At 42.3% G+C, this 16,564-nt stretch overlaps 1 protein-coding gene across 1 annotated transcript in view; it reads right to left on the bottom strand.

The window, feature by feature from the left end:
• LOC141148146 (uncharacterized) overlaps nucleotides 1–16,564 on the bottom strand; it is a 98,184-nt gene that overhangs the window by 39,098 nt on the left and 42,522 nt on the right. The window contains exons 13-18 of the mRNA XM_073635332.1: nucleotides 15,173–15,187; nucleotides 11,695–12,444; nucleotides 6,024–6,218; nucleotides 2,799–2,942; nucleotides 851–1,101; nucleotides 648–770 (exon numbers count right to left, since the gene is read on the bottom strand). Of these exons, the coding sequence (XP_073491433.1) occupies nucleotides 648–770; nucleotides 851–1,101; nucleotides 2,799–2,942; nucleotides 6,024–6,218; nucleotides 11,695–12,444; nucleotides 15,173–15,187 (1,478 nt within the window). The remainder of the gene's footprint in view (nucleotides 1–647; nucleotides 771–850; nucleotides 1,102–2,798; nucleotides 2,943–6,023; nucleotides 6,219–11,694; nucleotides 12,445–15,172; nucleotides 15,188–16,564) is intronic.

Below are 16,564 nucleotides of genomic sequence, written 5' to 3'. Positions count from 1 at the left end.
GCTGTCATTTTGGATATTTTAATATTCCAATAAACTTTACTTGGAGCCCAAGTGAGGTGCAGCCATTTTTTTTTGACAATTTACCAGGGAGGCGAGCCGGGGTTAGCACTCAGGTGTGTGTTCCAGTGGGCGTATCAGTTACACTTTGAGCGGTGAGTTCTTTTCATTTGAAATTTCTCTGGACGCTGGGCGCTACTTTCTTTTTATCTAAATGTACATGCTGAAACGTCCTTAAGGTCACACAGAAAAGGCAGTAGCCCAATCCCCAAGAGGGCCCATCCTCACCATCCATCACTGAGTACTATCCACCGGAAGACATTTCTTCCTACTGCCCACACAAATACCCACTCAGGACCAGTGACCTATCCAGTCAGTCCAACACAAGCTCTATTCATTTACAGGACACTGTAAATGAATGATGTGGCTGTCTGGGCAGAGCCCCACATGACCACGCTGTTTTCAAATTGTGATAGCAGGTGTGAAGAGAGGATAATGGGGGGGTGAATCAGGGGCAGAGGGGATACAGGTCCACTGCAAGGCAATATGCCCATTCTAAACTCTTTTCTATAAGAGTGTAGAATGGAAATCTGTTGGCATCAATAGTACTCTGACTTTACCATTATACATTTACCAATACAAATTCTTACCTGATTGTAATAGGAATCATTCACTACAGAGGTTCTTGTAAAACTAATTGATGAAATGTGGTTGAATATTTCCTCCTGTGTGGCATTTATGGTACAATATCCTGGGTAAAGCAGGAAGTAAACCTGGACAAGAATAGGTAACATGTTTAGCTATGGATCAGAGATACATAGACGACATATGAATTTACATTGAAGACTCCTACTTGGGACTTCTTTTCCTCCAGTAATGTGTAAACCTCAGACAGGAGCTGAGTGTCATTGTAATCCGTCATGGAACCAGAAGTGAATACGGCAATCATGGACTCCGCAGGGGAAATCTCCAGAGCTCTCCTCAGCCCATACAGGAGGGACTGATTGCATTCAAGCAGATTTTGATAGGTCTGAGCATCCCCATAGTTTGCTTTTATGCTTTGCAGGAAATAGCTTTGCTCGGTAGTGATGGTTTCATTTGTTTCTGAGCAGAAAGCAGTTAGATTAAGTTAGGTTATCAGATATAAATAATCTAATTAGCAATCTATAAATCTAAAGCTGAATTCTGGGAATTTGATAAATCTCTACCCTTTACGTTCCCCTCTGCTTGTGTATTTTAGGGTTCAGGGGTTCAGGGATAAGGTGTGTTACTTACACTATTCCTCACTCCAGCAACATTTTCTTCTGCCTGAAGCTTTAGGCTGTAAGTGGAAGCGAGGGGTTCCTTTGGCCTCATCACGCACAGTACAGGGTTGTTTTACCTGAATTGTACGATAGGAGGAAAGCTTGAAACTGGGGACTAAAGCACCTTAGAGAGAAAGTTTTGTGGGGCCAGTCACATATCTGGAGGGACTACACTGGATTGAGAAATAAGGCAAGTAATATGTTTAGTTTACACTAAACATATTATGGAGGGCAGTAAAAAATGTTTAAGCAGAGTTTTTACTGCCCCCCCCCAACCACTCTCCCTAAGCTGCAGGGGCAGCCATATAGAGGTATATGCATGCTGCATTCACAATGCTTTGTAAAAATTACCCCCACTGTTGACTTCAGTTGTCAGTACCATGGGACCATGCTTCAACTGCCCAGCAATCATGTGCAATGGTGGTGCAAGCTTTTAGGGTTTAAAACAGGTGGTGAGGAGGCAACATAACACATCCTCACCAACATTAAAACACCCTCTTTAAAAACTACAGACAGACGCAAGCATAAGCAAGCCCTTACGCTGCGTACACACTAGTAGACTTCTCATCTGACTGAACTCCGAAGGACTTTTCAACGGAGTTCCGATGGAACCCTTGTGTCTTTTTCAGTCCGTCGGACTAGCATACAGACAAACATTTTTTTCGACAGGAATCGAGTCCGTCGGAAAGATTTGAAACATTTTCTATCTCTAGGTCTGTTGGAATTTTCGACAGAAAAGGTCCAATGAAGGTCCGATGAAGCCCACACATGATCGGAATGTCTGACGGATTTGTTCCATCTGACCTTTTCTGCCGGTCGTGTGTGTACACGGCTTAACACTTTATCCACGTGCCCTCAGAGCATTTAACCATTGCAGTGTGGGGGAGGCCACTACAGGGGTGTATTTTGCCTAATTCCTGGAGTTTAGCTTTATATAATATAAAAGTAAATAAAGACACCAAACTCTTAATGTTCTATATCAGCCTTTCTCAAATTTTTTATAACAGAGGAGCCCCTAAAAGAATTTTCCGGTCTCAGGGAAATCCTGCTAAAAATACCTGTATCTACAACTCATGATACATTACTATAATGGTCAGTGGGAAGAATGCTCCTTACACTTGTCGACATTGGGAAGAATTACCCCTTTACAGGTAGCTAAAAAGATGAATGGTGTCAGTGGGAACTTATCTGAGAGGCAGAAATTGCTCATTGCTCAAGGAACTCCTAGAAACCTGTAGAGGAACCCTAGGCTTTCAACGGAACCCTGGTTAAGAAACCCTGCTCTATATGGATGTGCTTAGTACAAATTAACATTTGAAGTACTATACTGAGACAATACAGGTTAGCTATCTCTGACATTCATGGAAGATGTCAAAATACATAGACAAAGAAAAGATGGACGGGGAAACAATTGTTCACTTGCACAGATTCTCTTTTAAAACAAAATCTCAGAGCGAACCAATAAGGAACTGATTAAAGAAGTGACTTTATATTTACCTGCATAGTCTAGTTTTATTGAGGTATATTGTCGGGTAACACAAGGAAATCTTGAAGCTAATTCATTTAGAACACTTTCCAGGTTGGATGAGAAACCCAAAGAGGTGAGATATGTATCTGTTAGTAGAGTAAAGGAAGTCCCCTCTGAAAGAGAAATAATTTATGTAAAAAAAGGCTCTTATGATCACATTCCATAAAGCTTATTCATCATTGATATGGGCCACATGGTGGACCCCATCATAAGGTGCCATATCTTACCTATTGCCTTTACCACTTGCCTACCAAGGTAGGTTTTTAAGTTTTAAGTCTATTGCCCTGTACACACGGTCGGATTTTCCGACAGAAAGTGTGTGATAGGACCTTGTTGTCGGAAATTACGATCGTGTGTAGGCTCCATCACACATTTTCCATCGGATTTTCCGACACACAAAGTTTGAGAGCAGGAGATAAAATTTTCCGACAACAAAATCTGTTGTGTGTACACAAATCCGACGGACAAAGTGCCACGCATGCTCAGAATAAATAAAGAGATGAAAGCTATTGGCCACTGTCCCGTTTATTGTCCCAACGTACGTGTTTTACGTCACCGCGTTCAGAATGATCGGATTTTCTGACAACTTTGTGTGACCGTGTGCATGCAAGACAAGTTTGAGCCAACATCCGTCGGAAAAAATCCATGGATTTTGTTGTCGGAATGTCCGATCAATGTCCGACCGTGTGTACGGGGCATATTGCTGTTGTGAGCTTGGTATTGATGTTTCCATCCCACGCTCAGCACAACTTTTATGTAAAAGTGATTGAAGGAGCCTGGGACTATATTGGATTATGGCATTAGGATGACCATTACCCAATCTCCTCTGTAATTAATGAACCTGGAAATGATGAGGTTTTTACTATTTCCAGCTTTAGAGCTGTCATTGCCTGGCTACTGTAAGTAACTGGTTGGGTCGCTTTTTCTTGAATAGGACTACAACACACTGTCAGTAGTTCTTAGCCATCTCCATACTGTTCTCAACTCCTTGCCACAGGCTTTCCCACAACATCCCTGGCCATTAGCCTTTATAGTCACAAGAAAAGAATGTCCACATAAAGTTGTAGCTTTCACGCTTTACTGTTGCTCTTTAAGGATGGCAGTTACAAATACTTCATAAAGACATACTATCCTGTGTTGCTTGGCGTACTTGGCCAATTACATATAGTAGATGGCCCATAGCAGTCAATTGTGAAAGCCGCACATTGCACCTCACTGTTAAGCCACCTTTCCTTAATATCCCTCTCTTCTCCTTGGAAGCACCACTGTGTTGGAACCCAACTCCCTAATGTTACTCTCTCACTTCCCAGGGTCATCAGTACCCACCCAGGTGGCTTGTCGAAGAGACCTTGTAACCAACTCAAAAACTGGGTCCACTTGGAAGATAAACTAGTTGGTTACACCTAGTGGAGGGGACAGGGGGAGATGGGCCCCCCCCCCATGGTTCCCTGTGCTACTTGTTGGAGCATACCCATGCACCACCTAGAGGAGGTTTTTCCTTTTTTATTTTCTTTGTTTAATTTTCTCGGTTTAGGTCTGACCTTACTATATAAACCTAAAATAAGGACAAGGATACACAAAACCTCACATAAATACAAGGTAATTTGTGATGTAACCGACTCATAACCGATTTGTCACCTGTACCATTACTTCGTACTAAGATGGTAAATGTCGATATTGTACTTGTTAAAAATTTTCTAAATAAAAATCTTGGAAAAGTAAAAGCAGGAAAAAAATATCAGAAAAAAAAGCATTTTAAATGCTCTCTTGCAGCATTTTTATTACTCAACACCAAGGCATTCTCAGATAACAGTGGATTATTTAAAATGTGACAGTAAACCTCTATACCAGTGGTCTCCAAACTGCGACCCGGTGGCCAGATGCAGCCCTTTGCCTGCCTTTATCCGGCCCTTGTGGCAATGTTCCTCTCACTCATACAAGACACTATTCCTCCCACTGACACCAACAACAGGGCACAATTCCTCCCACTGACACCAATGATGGGGCACTATTCCTCCCACTGACACCAATGATGGGGCACTATTCCTCCCACTGACACCAATGATGGGGCGCTATTCCTCCCACTGACACCAATGATGGGGCACGATTCCTCCCACTGACACCAATGATGGGGCACTATTCCTCCCACTGACACCAATGATGGGGCACTATTCCTCCCACTGACACCAATGATGGGGCACTATTCCTCCCACTGACACCAATGCTGGGGCACTATTACTGCCACTGACACCAACAATGGGGCACTAATCCTCCCACTGACACCAACAATGGGGTATGAGTCCTCCCACTACCAATGATGGGGTACAAATCCCCCCGCTCACACCAACGATAGGGTACTATTTCTCCCACTAACACCAATGATTGGCCATTATTCCTCCCACTGAAATCAACATCAGGCCCCCCTAAAGTCTGAAGGAGAGCAAACTGGGCCTTTGTCTAGAATGTTTGGAGACCCCTGCTCTATAGGTTGACTTTATGCATTTCACATGTCTATGCTTACTTGTGTGCCTTATGAGTGTACGTCAAAACGTTCTATTACGTTTTGCATGATTGCCACTTTAAATAAGCCTATTGAGATCCTAGAATTCCTTGTTGGAGAACCGTTCTCTACAGTACATATCAAATTAAATCTCAGCTCTATAAAAACCTAATACATCCCCAGGAAGGTGCTTGTCTGTCCTGGTGCCCTCACCCATAACTAGGATTTATATCAGGGTTTTTCAACCTTTTCAACAAAGAGGAACCCTTGAAATAAATTACTGGTTTCAGGGAACCCCTGCTAAAAACGACTATATCTATATCTCATGATACCTTAGTGTGATGGTCAGTGGAAAGAATGCTCCTTACACTTGTGGTCATTGGGAAGAATTTCCCCCTTACAGATAGCTAAAAAGATCAATGGTGTCAATGGGAACTTATCTGAGAGGAAGAAATTGCTCATTGCTCAAGGAACCCCTAGAAACCTCTGGAGGAACCCAAGGGTTCCATGGAACCCTGGTTAAGAAACCCTGCTTTATATCATCACATTAGCAAAGTGTTAATTATAAAGAACTGCTGTTAAAAAATGAGATCATACTATCATGGTGGGCAGTTTGTTGAAAAAAGTTGAACAATCTGTGTCCTTTTTGGCCAACGGTTTGCAAAAGAAAATTTGGGTTGTAGACCCAACTTACCTCTCAATGTACCTCTCGCTGTACATGTGTAATGCTTAACCGCTGTTGAAGAAGGAGGCCCCATAGTAATAGTGGTGTTATCAGCCAGAGTAGGAGTCTTACTAGTAACATTTTGGACATTCGAGGAGGTGTTAATAGGAACTGTCGTACTTAAAGTTGTTGAAGGAGCTGCCGTGGTGGTGTTTGCCTGAATCTCTGAAATTGCATCATAAAGACTGTAAGTTTCACAATTTCATTATTTATTTTAAAAATAATACTATTTATTGTACTGTATGTATTAGGCGCCATTCACATTTACGTGTCTCCAAAGTCGCATGATTTCAAGTGCAACTTTGGAGCACAACTTTGACTTTGTGACTTTTGGCGCAACTTTGATCTGACTTTACATTCTCTAGGCCAGACTTGCATCAAAAGTCGCACCAAAGTAGTGCAGGCATCTTTTCAAAATCGGAGCAACTTTAATGCCCTGTACACACGAGCGGAGTGTCCGACAGAATAAGTCAGACGGAAGCTTTTCATCCTCTATTTCGATCGTGTGTAGGCCTTATCGGATTTCTTTTTTCAAAAATTCTGACGGACCTAGAAATGGAACATGTTCTAAATATTTCGGACGGAACCAATTCCTATCTGGAAAACCGATCGTCTGTACGCTGTTCTGATGGACCAAAAACGATGCATGCTCTGAAGCAAGTACGAGAACTTCCTTTTTCTAGTCCCGTCGTACGTGTTGTACGTCACCGCGTTCTGGACGGTGGGACTTTGGTCAGATTTTGGGTTGACTGTGGGTAGGCAAGACTGCTTGAATGGAATTCTGTCCGAGTTCAGTCAGAGAAACCTTCGGAGTTTATTCCGATGGCTAAACCGGTCCTGTGTACGTGGCATAAGTCGCACCGATCTGAACAGTGCCATTGCAAACAATGGTCTGCGACTTGTCTTGTCCAAAGCCACATGACACAGTGAACACTGTCAACTGTTTTTAGTGAAAACATAGCAATCTTACAAGGTGATAGTATGAATAAGAAGAGTGCCCAATAAAAATTGTATTGTTTTCTAAATGTTATTACAGTGCCTTGAAAAAGTATTCATACCCGTTGACATTTTCCAAATTTTGTCAGGTTACAACCAAAAACCAAAAAATGTATTTTGTTGGAATTTGATGTGATAGACGAACACAAAGTGGCACATAATTGTGAAGTGGAATGAAAATGATAAATGATACAAATAAATATGTGAAAAGTGTGTGGGGGGGGTACATTTGTATTCAGCCCCCTTTACTCTGATACCCCCAACTAAAATCTAGTGAAACCAATTGCCTTCAGAAGTCATCTAATTACTAAATAGAGTCCACCTGTGTGTAATTTAATCTCAGTATAAATACAGCTGTTCTGTGAAGCCCTCAGAGGTTTGTTAGAGAGCCTTAATGAACAAACAGCGTCACGAAGGCCAAGGAACACACCAGACAGGTCCAGAATAAAGTTGTGGAGAAGTTAAAAGCAGGGTTAGGGTATTCCAAGCTTTGAAAGTTTCATGGATCTCTGTTCAATCCATCATCCGAAAATGGAAAGAGTACGGCTCTGCAAACCTACCAAGACATGGCCGTCCACCTAAACTGACCGGCCGGGCAAGGAGAGCATTCATCAGAGAAGCAGCCAAGAGGTCCATGGTAACTCTGGAGGAGCTGCAGAGATCCACAGCTCAGGTGGGAGAATCTGTCCACAGGACAACTATTAGTCGTGTTCTCCACAAATCTGTCCTTTATGGAAGAGTGACAAGAAGAAAGACATTGGTGAAAGAAAGTCATAAGAAGTCCTGTTTGCAGTTTGTGAGAAGCCATATGGAGGACACAGCAAACATGTGGAAGAATGTTCTCTGGTCAGATGAGACCGAAATTGAACTTGTTGGCCTAAAAGCAAAACGGTATGTTTGGCGGAAAACTAACACTGCACATCACCCTGAACACACCATTCCCACCGAGAAACATGGTGGTGGTGGCATCATGTGGTGGGGATGCTTTTCTTCAGCAGGGACAGGGAAGCTGGTCAGAGTTGATGGGAAGATGGATGGAGCGAAATACAGGACAATCTTAGAAGAAAACCTGTTAGAGTCTGCAAAAGACTTGAGACTGGGGCGGAGGTTCACCTTCCAGCAGGACAACGACCTGAAACATCCAGCCAGAGCTACAATGGAATGGTTTACATCAAAGCATATTCATGTGTTAGAATGGCCCAGTCACAGTCCAGACCTAAATCCAAGTGAGAATCTGTGGCAAGACTTGAAAATTGCTGTTCACATACGCTCTCCATCTAATCTGACAAAGCTTGAGATATTTTGCAAAGAATAATTGGCAAAAATGTCCCTCTCTAGCAGCTGTAATTGCAGAGAAAGGGGGTTCTACAAAGTATTGACTTGGGGGGGGGCGCTATACAAATGCCCCCCCACAATTTTCACATATTTATTTGTAAAAAATGTTGAAAAACATTTATAATTTTCCTTCCACTTCACAATTATGAGCCACTTTGTGTTGGTCAATCACATAAAATCCCAATAAAATACATTAACGTTTTTGGTTGTAGCATGACAAAAATGTGGAAAATTTCAAGGGGGGTGAACACTTTTTCCAGGCACTGTGTCTTTTTTTAACTAAAAGAAAAATCACAGGATTTATAACAATGGATACAACAAGTTCCATCTAGATCCAGTTTCCATTTTGCAATCGGTTTCTGAGTTAAGCATATATATATATTAACTTACAGATCTCCGTTCTGTCTCTCTCAGGAGTGATTGCGGTACCCGGCAGACATCGCAGCCGCTGGGCACACACAGTAGCCCCTACATCACGCGGCGCGCGCGCGTGCCCCCTATACCCCTTAAAGCGCCTGCCGTACAGCTACGGCGATTCGCGCAGGGGGTCCAACCTGCCGCCGTCAAACATAATATATATAACTGGATACTAACATTTATAGGACAAGTTGATCCAGGAAAAATTCAATTGCCTCTCGGGGGGATCGGGAAGGAATTTTTTCCCCTTGCTGGAGCAAATTGGATCATGCTTTTTTTGGGGTTTTTCTCCTTTCTTTGGATCAACTGGGGGTGAAGGATCGTGTATATGGGATTGTATTTTTTTTTTTTTTTTTTGGTTGAACTAGATGGACTTGTGTCTTTTTTCAACCTGACTAACTATGTAACTATACTGTATATGTGTACCACCAGCATGAAGGGGTTAATGCATTAAATGTAAAGTGTGAATTTGAGCTGGGGTAAGCCCCTTTGCAGTCCCTGAGAGCAAGAAGCAGTGCAATAAGCAAATCATGAGAAAAGAGTTCATTGTTATCCAGCTTCTCTTTTCACTGTCCAGTCACAGGCTGGGGAGGGCCCAGGGTGACCTGGGCTCAGAGGAAGGGGGGTTGAGTGATGCTGACCTTTAGACTGAGGGCATCTAGTAGGGTGGGGGATCTCTGAATTAGCAGTGAATATTTTAGCAAACAATGGTTTTGTCATTTTAACTTTTAAGAAGCGATTAATGTTTTATTGTGTTATTTTTGGCATTTAAATATTCAGATTGGAAATACACATGCATGAGTTGACACAGCTGTGCACCCCAAAAGTTGCAAAATAATATTGAAAGTTTCCCCAGGGTTTTTTTTTTTTGCAGCAAAGTATTTCTAAAACCGTATTAGTAAAAAATTGTTTAATTCTGACATGAAGTAAACTACATTTGTACAATCAATATTGAATATAAATTCTGGTTGGTGACAAAGACAACAACAAAGAGCCATCACTCATGGCAATCAATACTCAGGGAGATTCTTGTCATACAGTTACATCATAATATTGCTATCCACATGAATACCCCATGAATACCCCGATGCATGTCGACCCTTTTCACTTCTGGTCTTCTTCAGGGGGATTTTTTATAATGTATATAAAAAATGCACCCAGCTCTCCCTGTATATGATTGACGAAAATGGGTGGTTCCTGAAATCCGATTGGCCCTCCCCTCCGTGCCAGTCCTATAAACCACTTCCAAAATAGCCGAACGTTGAGCCTGATGAAGGAGCACGCATGCTCCAAAACGCGTGCATCATCATACTGCGACTTGGAATCTCCCCCAGTGACGTCCTCCCTGTGCACTCTGCAGATTCCAGCCCGAGTCACCAGAGAAACACCGATGCCACCGAGAGACACCCTGCCACACCACCCGGAGGCTCAACTGGGATCCTGTAGCCCAGTCTGGACTTTTTATACAGATGTGCCTGCTTTTACTTTTTTTATTGTAGTAAGTGCATTACTTTACATTAAAACCTTTGAAACCTATTGCTGCACTTAGATCTGGCACTGCTTGTCTTGTTTATGTTCACAAAGCAGGGTTTATTATGCTGTAGACAGCAGGGCACATTATTGAGCACAGCATGGGGGGCACAGGGGGGACACTGTGGGGGGGTGGAGGGCACAGGGGGTACACCGTGGGGTGTGGAGGACACCATGTGGGGAGAGGACTGGGAGAGTATCATGGGGCTTCCTGCAGTCCTGTTGGGGCCCGGGCCCCCTACATCTGTACTGGCTGCCGCACCGTCCGCTCCCGCCCCTGCGATGGCAGCCATGGTACCACCAGACTCCAATAAAATAAATGTGCACAGCTCCTCACCTCACCCTACGTCTGTAATACCTCGCACAGCGCGCTGCTCCCCGCCAGCCCCTCCTCTCTTCTCGTCTGTCCCAGGTGATGTAATGTACAAGCAGTTAGACATCAAAGAAATCCTGGACAGCCACACTTCAAAAATATTTGCCTTTATTTAATAAAGTGTTATCCAAAATACAGGTTACAGCAAAGTGGATCAAAACGTACGCATTTCGCACTACACAGAGTGAAACGCGTAAGCTTTGTTCCACTTTGCTGTGACCTGTATTTTGGATGACACTTTATTAAATAAAGGCAAATATTTTTGGAGTGCGGCTGCCCAGGATTTCTTTGATGTCTAACTGCTACAGCATTGCCAGCACCTGGACTTCTAGACTGAAGGAGATGCCTTTTACTTTGATCTGACCCACCTGGAGCGGTGATACTCTCTCTCTCTACTTGGATTTCTGGACTTTGTAATGTACAAGCACCTGGGGTGGACGTGAGGGAAGGAGGGGCCGGTGGGGAGCAACGCGCTGTGCGAGGTATTATTATAGCCGCTTCCCTGCATGTGTTGAGGAGCTTCTCATGGTGGGTCAGTTCACCCCTGGTCTTAGGCTCTTTACCACAATCAGAGATGCGGCATGTTGGAGCGACACACAGCACCACTGATCGTCGTGCTGCGCACCTCCAAAGGCCCGCACGAGTGGCTTATCCTGCTCATTGTCATATGATGCCCAGTGAGGATAACCGAGCCACATTGTGGAGGTTATTTGGCAATAGGGCGGTAGGGAAGTGGTTAAGAACCAAAACATTCAGGTCTTCCATTGTTCTTTATGAACCAAAACATTCAGGTCTTCCATTGTTCTTTATGAACCAAAACATTCAGGTCTTCCATTGTTCTTTATGAAACAAAACATTCAGGTCTTCCATTGTTCTTTACTAACCAAAACATTCAGGTCCCTCATAATGTGGTCAGAAAAATGTATCACAGACAGTACTCAATTGTTATTATTTATAGTAAATGGTGTTTTACTTTGGGTCAATACATACCTGTACAATAAGCATGGTGGCAGCCTCGTATGCTCTTTATTTTATACACATAAAAGCCTTCAGGACACATTTTCACAGAAATTGTAGTGGACACCCAACAGCACCGAAACCAGTTGAGACAAGCGGTAAGGTTGACAATGCCATCTTCGACTTTGGGGTGTGAGCCTCCCAGGTACAATGTAATGTATGTACCACAACTGTACTCTGGTATGCAGTACTCAGGGATTTGCAGGTTGGATTCTCCTTTGAACCGATACCAGCCAATCAGGCCGGAGTCACAATGGTACCAATCCATATTACTCCAGTAGTCACTGGTATTATAAACATTAGAAGTACTGCGCCAGGTGTCATTAAGTACAGTGTGGTTGTAACAAGGGTCAACACAGGAATAAGATCCTGGTACATAATATTTAGAGGGACAAGTGCAGTTATAAGACCCGTATCCATTGGTACACTTCTCTAGTGGAAGACAGTTATTCAGAGAGCTGTCTGCACACTCGTTGATGTCAACACAGCCAAATCCTTCCTTATACTCAAACCCAGTGTTACATTTACAGGTGTAAGATCCGACGGTGTTCACACAGGTACCACCTCCATAATTACAAATGTTGGCATAAGGATCTTGACATTCATTTATGTCATCACAATACGTTCCGTCTCCTGCAAATCCCACTTTACACGTGCATTGCTGGTCCCCACCAAACTCTCCACACGTTGCGTTTGGGTGACAATCAGAATCTGAGCAATTTCCTAAAATAAAAAAATAAAAAAATACATAAAAATTGGGTAAGAAATTATTGTATTTGTGAAAATTGATAAAGCTTGGTGAATTGAAAGCCAAGCATCTGTGACAGTTTCCACTCATCCAGGTCCTAGTAGTGTTAGTTAGTCAGACCTAGCTGGACTTGTTTTCTACAACTCTGAAGATGTGATATAGAAGAACGTTCATTTGGGGTTCTACTGGTACTCTATCCAGTGAACGTAGACATTGGACCTCATCAATGTATCGGTAACCCTTAGGAACTGCTGAAAGTTGTAGTCCGTCTGTCACCCTGCCCAGCCCGGCATTCACTTTCTCACACACACTTGTCTCAAGAGTCAATGAATATTCTGATGACTTTGTTTATGTGTTTTTATTGAGGGGTTAAACTTGGATGGGGATTTATGAGATGCCCAGAATTTGAGTAGAAACATTTGCATTGGGACAGAACTATGTACACTCCCTGAACATATTTACACTTCACACCCCTCCTGCACAAACTTGCTTGCAGACTATTACCTCCTCTCACTCTCTCCAGCACATCACTTCTCAGGCACAGCTAGCACATGGATGGATAGATAGATAGATAGATAGATAGATAGATAGATAGATAGATAGATAGATAGATAGATAGATAGATATATATGAGAGGTATCACTACAAATGAATAACCTCATTTTAGTTATTTCAATATGTCAAAGACAAAATATTACAAGATTATCAAAAAAGGATATATAAAACATTGTTACGAATAGCTGATTGAAATCCCCAAATACGTTGTATACTTTGCTACCTGAGACTCCCCCTGAGTAATTTATAGCTTTATGCTGGGTGTTGTAGTTCATCCCCATTGTGTTCTGTACAGGTCTGGAATCTAGAAGCATGCCAGGCTTGTTCCTGCTCTTGGTAAACTTCGGCCCCTACCTCTACCACTCTCCTTGTGGGCTCTCTGTAGTGGAGTATGCATGGTCCTGAAGACATGGACCTTAATCCATGAAATGGGTAGAGTCTATGGCCTGCCCATGCCCTCTAGGGTGCCTTGGAAAAAAATCTGTACATATGTTATAGTAATAGAAGATAATTTCTTGGGATGGCACTTTAGGAGGATTACGGGATGGGTTTTAGGTCTGAGAGGTGAATTAATTGTAGAGTTTTTAACATACAGTAATACACCCTGTAAATTAAATTTTTTTGAAATAATAAAATTATTTTTGTTTGATGTATATTTATACAGTCTGTTATATATACTGACTGGATAGAGTACCAGTAACGTCCTGAATAAATGTCCTTCTATATCTCATCTAGTTATTATGGGATGTGGGTCCGGAGCTGAAGCTCAAGATTCTATAACTCCTTTTATTGAACTGAATTTATTGCCTCTATGATTAAGCTCCTGAAACACGTCTGAGGAGCTCTAGACAGGTGGAGAGCATGAGCTGAAGAAGACATTTAACTTTCATTTTCTTGAACTTATATACACAGTGAGCCAGTGCTTGTGTGCAGACAGACACCATTTTGTTGTAGTCCTTTTATTGAATGTTGAAGATGCTTCAGTACTTGTCCAAGTGGTACCCCAGCATTAATGTATCCATTTGGCAAATTAAATCACCTACGTGTAATCACCTTGGCAACATGTGTTAATTGTTCAAGTTACATTTCCAAATTTATGAACTGCTGTCAAATTGCCAGTGACAAAGTTATACGGTGTAATAATCTACCGTAAAAAAAAAAAAAAAAAAACATTCTCATAGATAGGTTGCAGTAACAGACCTTTGGGAACATGTAAATACTTAAACAAGCCCCGCTCCAAGCACCGATGATATGGCTCAGCCCACTCTCTTCATACTACTTGCTATGCCAATCTTTGACCCCAGTGGGCTTGCCTTCTTAGATGTTGGGGTTGTTATGAAGGTCTGTGACTATAGATTTATTCCATTAAAATTAATTTACTGTAAACAAAAAACATTCTTATTGGTAGGGTGCAGTAACAGACCTCTTGAACCTTGTAAATACTTAGTGAAGCGACGATCCAAGCAACAATGATATGGCTCTGGTGGACCCACTCCAGAACAAGGTGCAGGCGTGAATGCTTAATCTGATGCAGTAGGAATGTACAAGGAGAACGCCGGATACCTGAGAACCTCTGAAGGTGCAAGTGGGATAAAAGGTGGCCTTAACTCTGACTTCTCCCGATAAGCCACGCCTCTAAAAGGGGCCTAGAGGGGGTGCAGCTTTTTGGGTATAGCCAGGGCTGATGCTGACTTTAATCCCTCTTCCACATTGAGTGGTTCCGAGGTGTGGAGCTTTCTCCTTGTATAGACCTCTTGGACCAAGCACAGTGGTATTCCCACTCTCTTCGTAATACTCACTATGCCAATCCTTGACCCCATTGTGCTTGCCTTCTCAGATGTCGGGGTTGGTATGAAGGTCTGTGACTATAGAGATTCATTCAATTAAAATGTACTTTCACATGCCGGATAAGTACATTGACTACAGTAGGAGGACCAACATTGGGAAAGTGATCATCAAAAGAGAGAGGATGGGGGGTCAACTGAATGACCATATGAAGGAGTCATTGCTCACATCCCCCAATTTCTTGATGTCCATTTCCTATATATATATATATATATGTATATATATAAGAAATGTATAAAGAATTCATTGCACACAAACACTGACCTGGTATAAATACATCTAAGTGAGTCACAATATATTTACCTGATATGTTAAACCCTGTAAAAGATAAGAGAGTAAAATTATTTTTTGTTCTAATATAACTATTAATGTTAAATCACCTCATACAAATTGCAAATGTTTGATGCTGATATATAATTTTGCTGTTCTTCATTACACATTATAGCTTTTGCACATTGCCTACTGTCTGCCCAAGGCTATTTTCAGACTGGGGCGGGCACCGCTTTACCATCGTTTTAGCAGCGCTATTTGGTTCTAACCCTCACTAGTGGCCAAAAAAGGGTTAAAACCGCCCGCAAAGGGCCGCTGAAGCGGTGCTTTGCCGGCGGGTTTGCGGCGCTGCCCCATTGTTTTCAATGGGAAGGGGCGCTTTAGGATCGGTGCAAAGATGCGGCTTGCAGGACTTTTTTTCGGGGCTTTCACACTGGAGACACAGGAGAGGCTCTTCACAGGCGCTACACAGGTGCTATTTTTAGCGCTGTATCGCCTGTAAAGCGCCTCAGTGTGAAAGTAGCCTAATGCTCCTGGAGCATTTGTTAGGATTAATCCTTGCAGCACTGAGATCCTGGCTTCAAAACCAGCTCAAAGGCCCCTTTCACATTGAGGGGCTTCTAAACTGCCAGTAAAATGCCGAGCGCTTTTGAAGAGCATTTCAGGCGCTTTTGAAGAGCTTTCCATCCATTTCAATGGAGAGGGGCGTTTTTTCACCGCTCTGCCGGCGCACTGCCCCGGTGTGAAAGCATTCATTGATTTTAATGGAAATAGGTTTTCATGAGCTTTCTTGCGTGGTCATACAATGCTATACCCAAACAAAATTGACGTCCTTTTTTTCCCCACAAATAGAGGTTTCTTTTGGTCTTATTTGATCACCTCTGCGGTTTTTTTTTTTTACGCTATAAACAAAAAAATTGCGACAATTTTGAAAAAAAAAAACACAATATTTTGTACTTTTTGCTATAATAAATATCCCCAATTTAAAAAAAAAAAAATCCGAATTTTTTCCTCAGTTTAGGCTGATATGTATTCTTCTACATATTCTTGGTAATAAAAATCACAATAAGCGTATATTGATTGGTTTGCACAAAAGTTATAGCGTCTACAAAATAGGGGATAGATTTATGGCATTTTTATTATTATTATTTTTTTTACTAGTAATGGAGGTGATCTGCAATTTTTATCAGGACTGCAACATTATGGCGGACACATCGGACACTTTTGACCAATTTTTGGGACCATTGACAATTATACAGCGATCAGTGCTATAAAAATGTACTGATTACTGTATAGATGTCACTGGCAGGGTAGGGGTTAACACTAGGGGGTGATCAAGGGGTTAACTGTGTTCCCTGACTGTGTGTTCTAACTGTGGGGGAGGGGACTGACTATAGGAGATGACAGATCTTTGTTCCTAGCTAT

This window comes from Aquarana catesbeiana, linkage group LG06 (assembly GCF_042186555.1).
Source record: "Aquarana catesbeiana isolate 2022-GZ linkage group LG06, ASM4218655v1, whole genome shotgun sequence".
Taxonomy (NCBI): Eukaryota; Metazoa; Chordata; class Amphibia; order Anura; family Ranidae; genus Aquarana; species Aquarana catesbeiana.
Note: the sequence above shows the minus strand (reverse complement) of the source record. Positions and strands in the feature narration are given on the sequence as shown.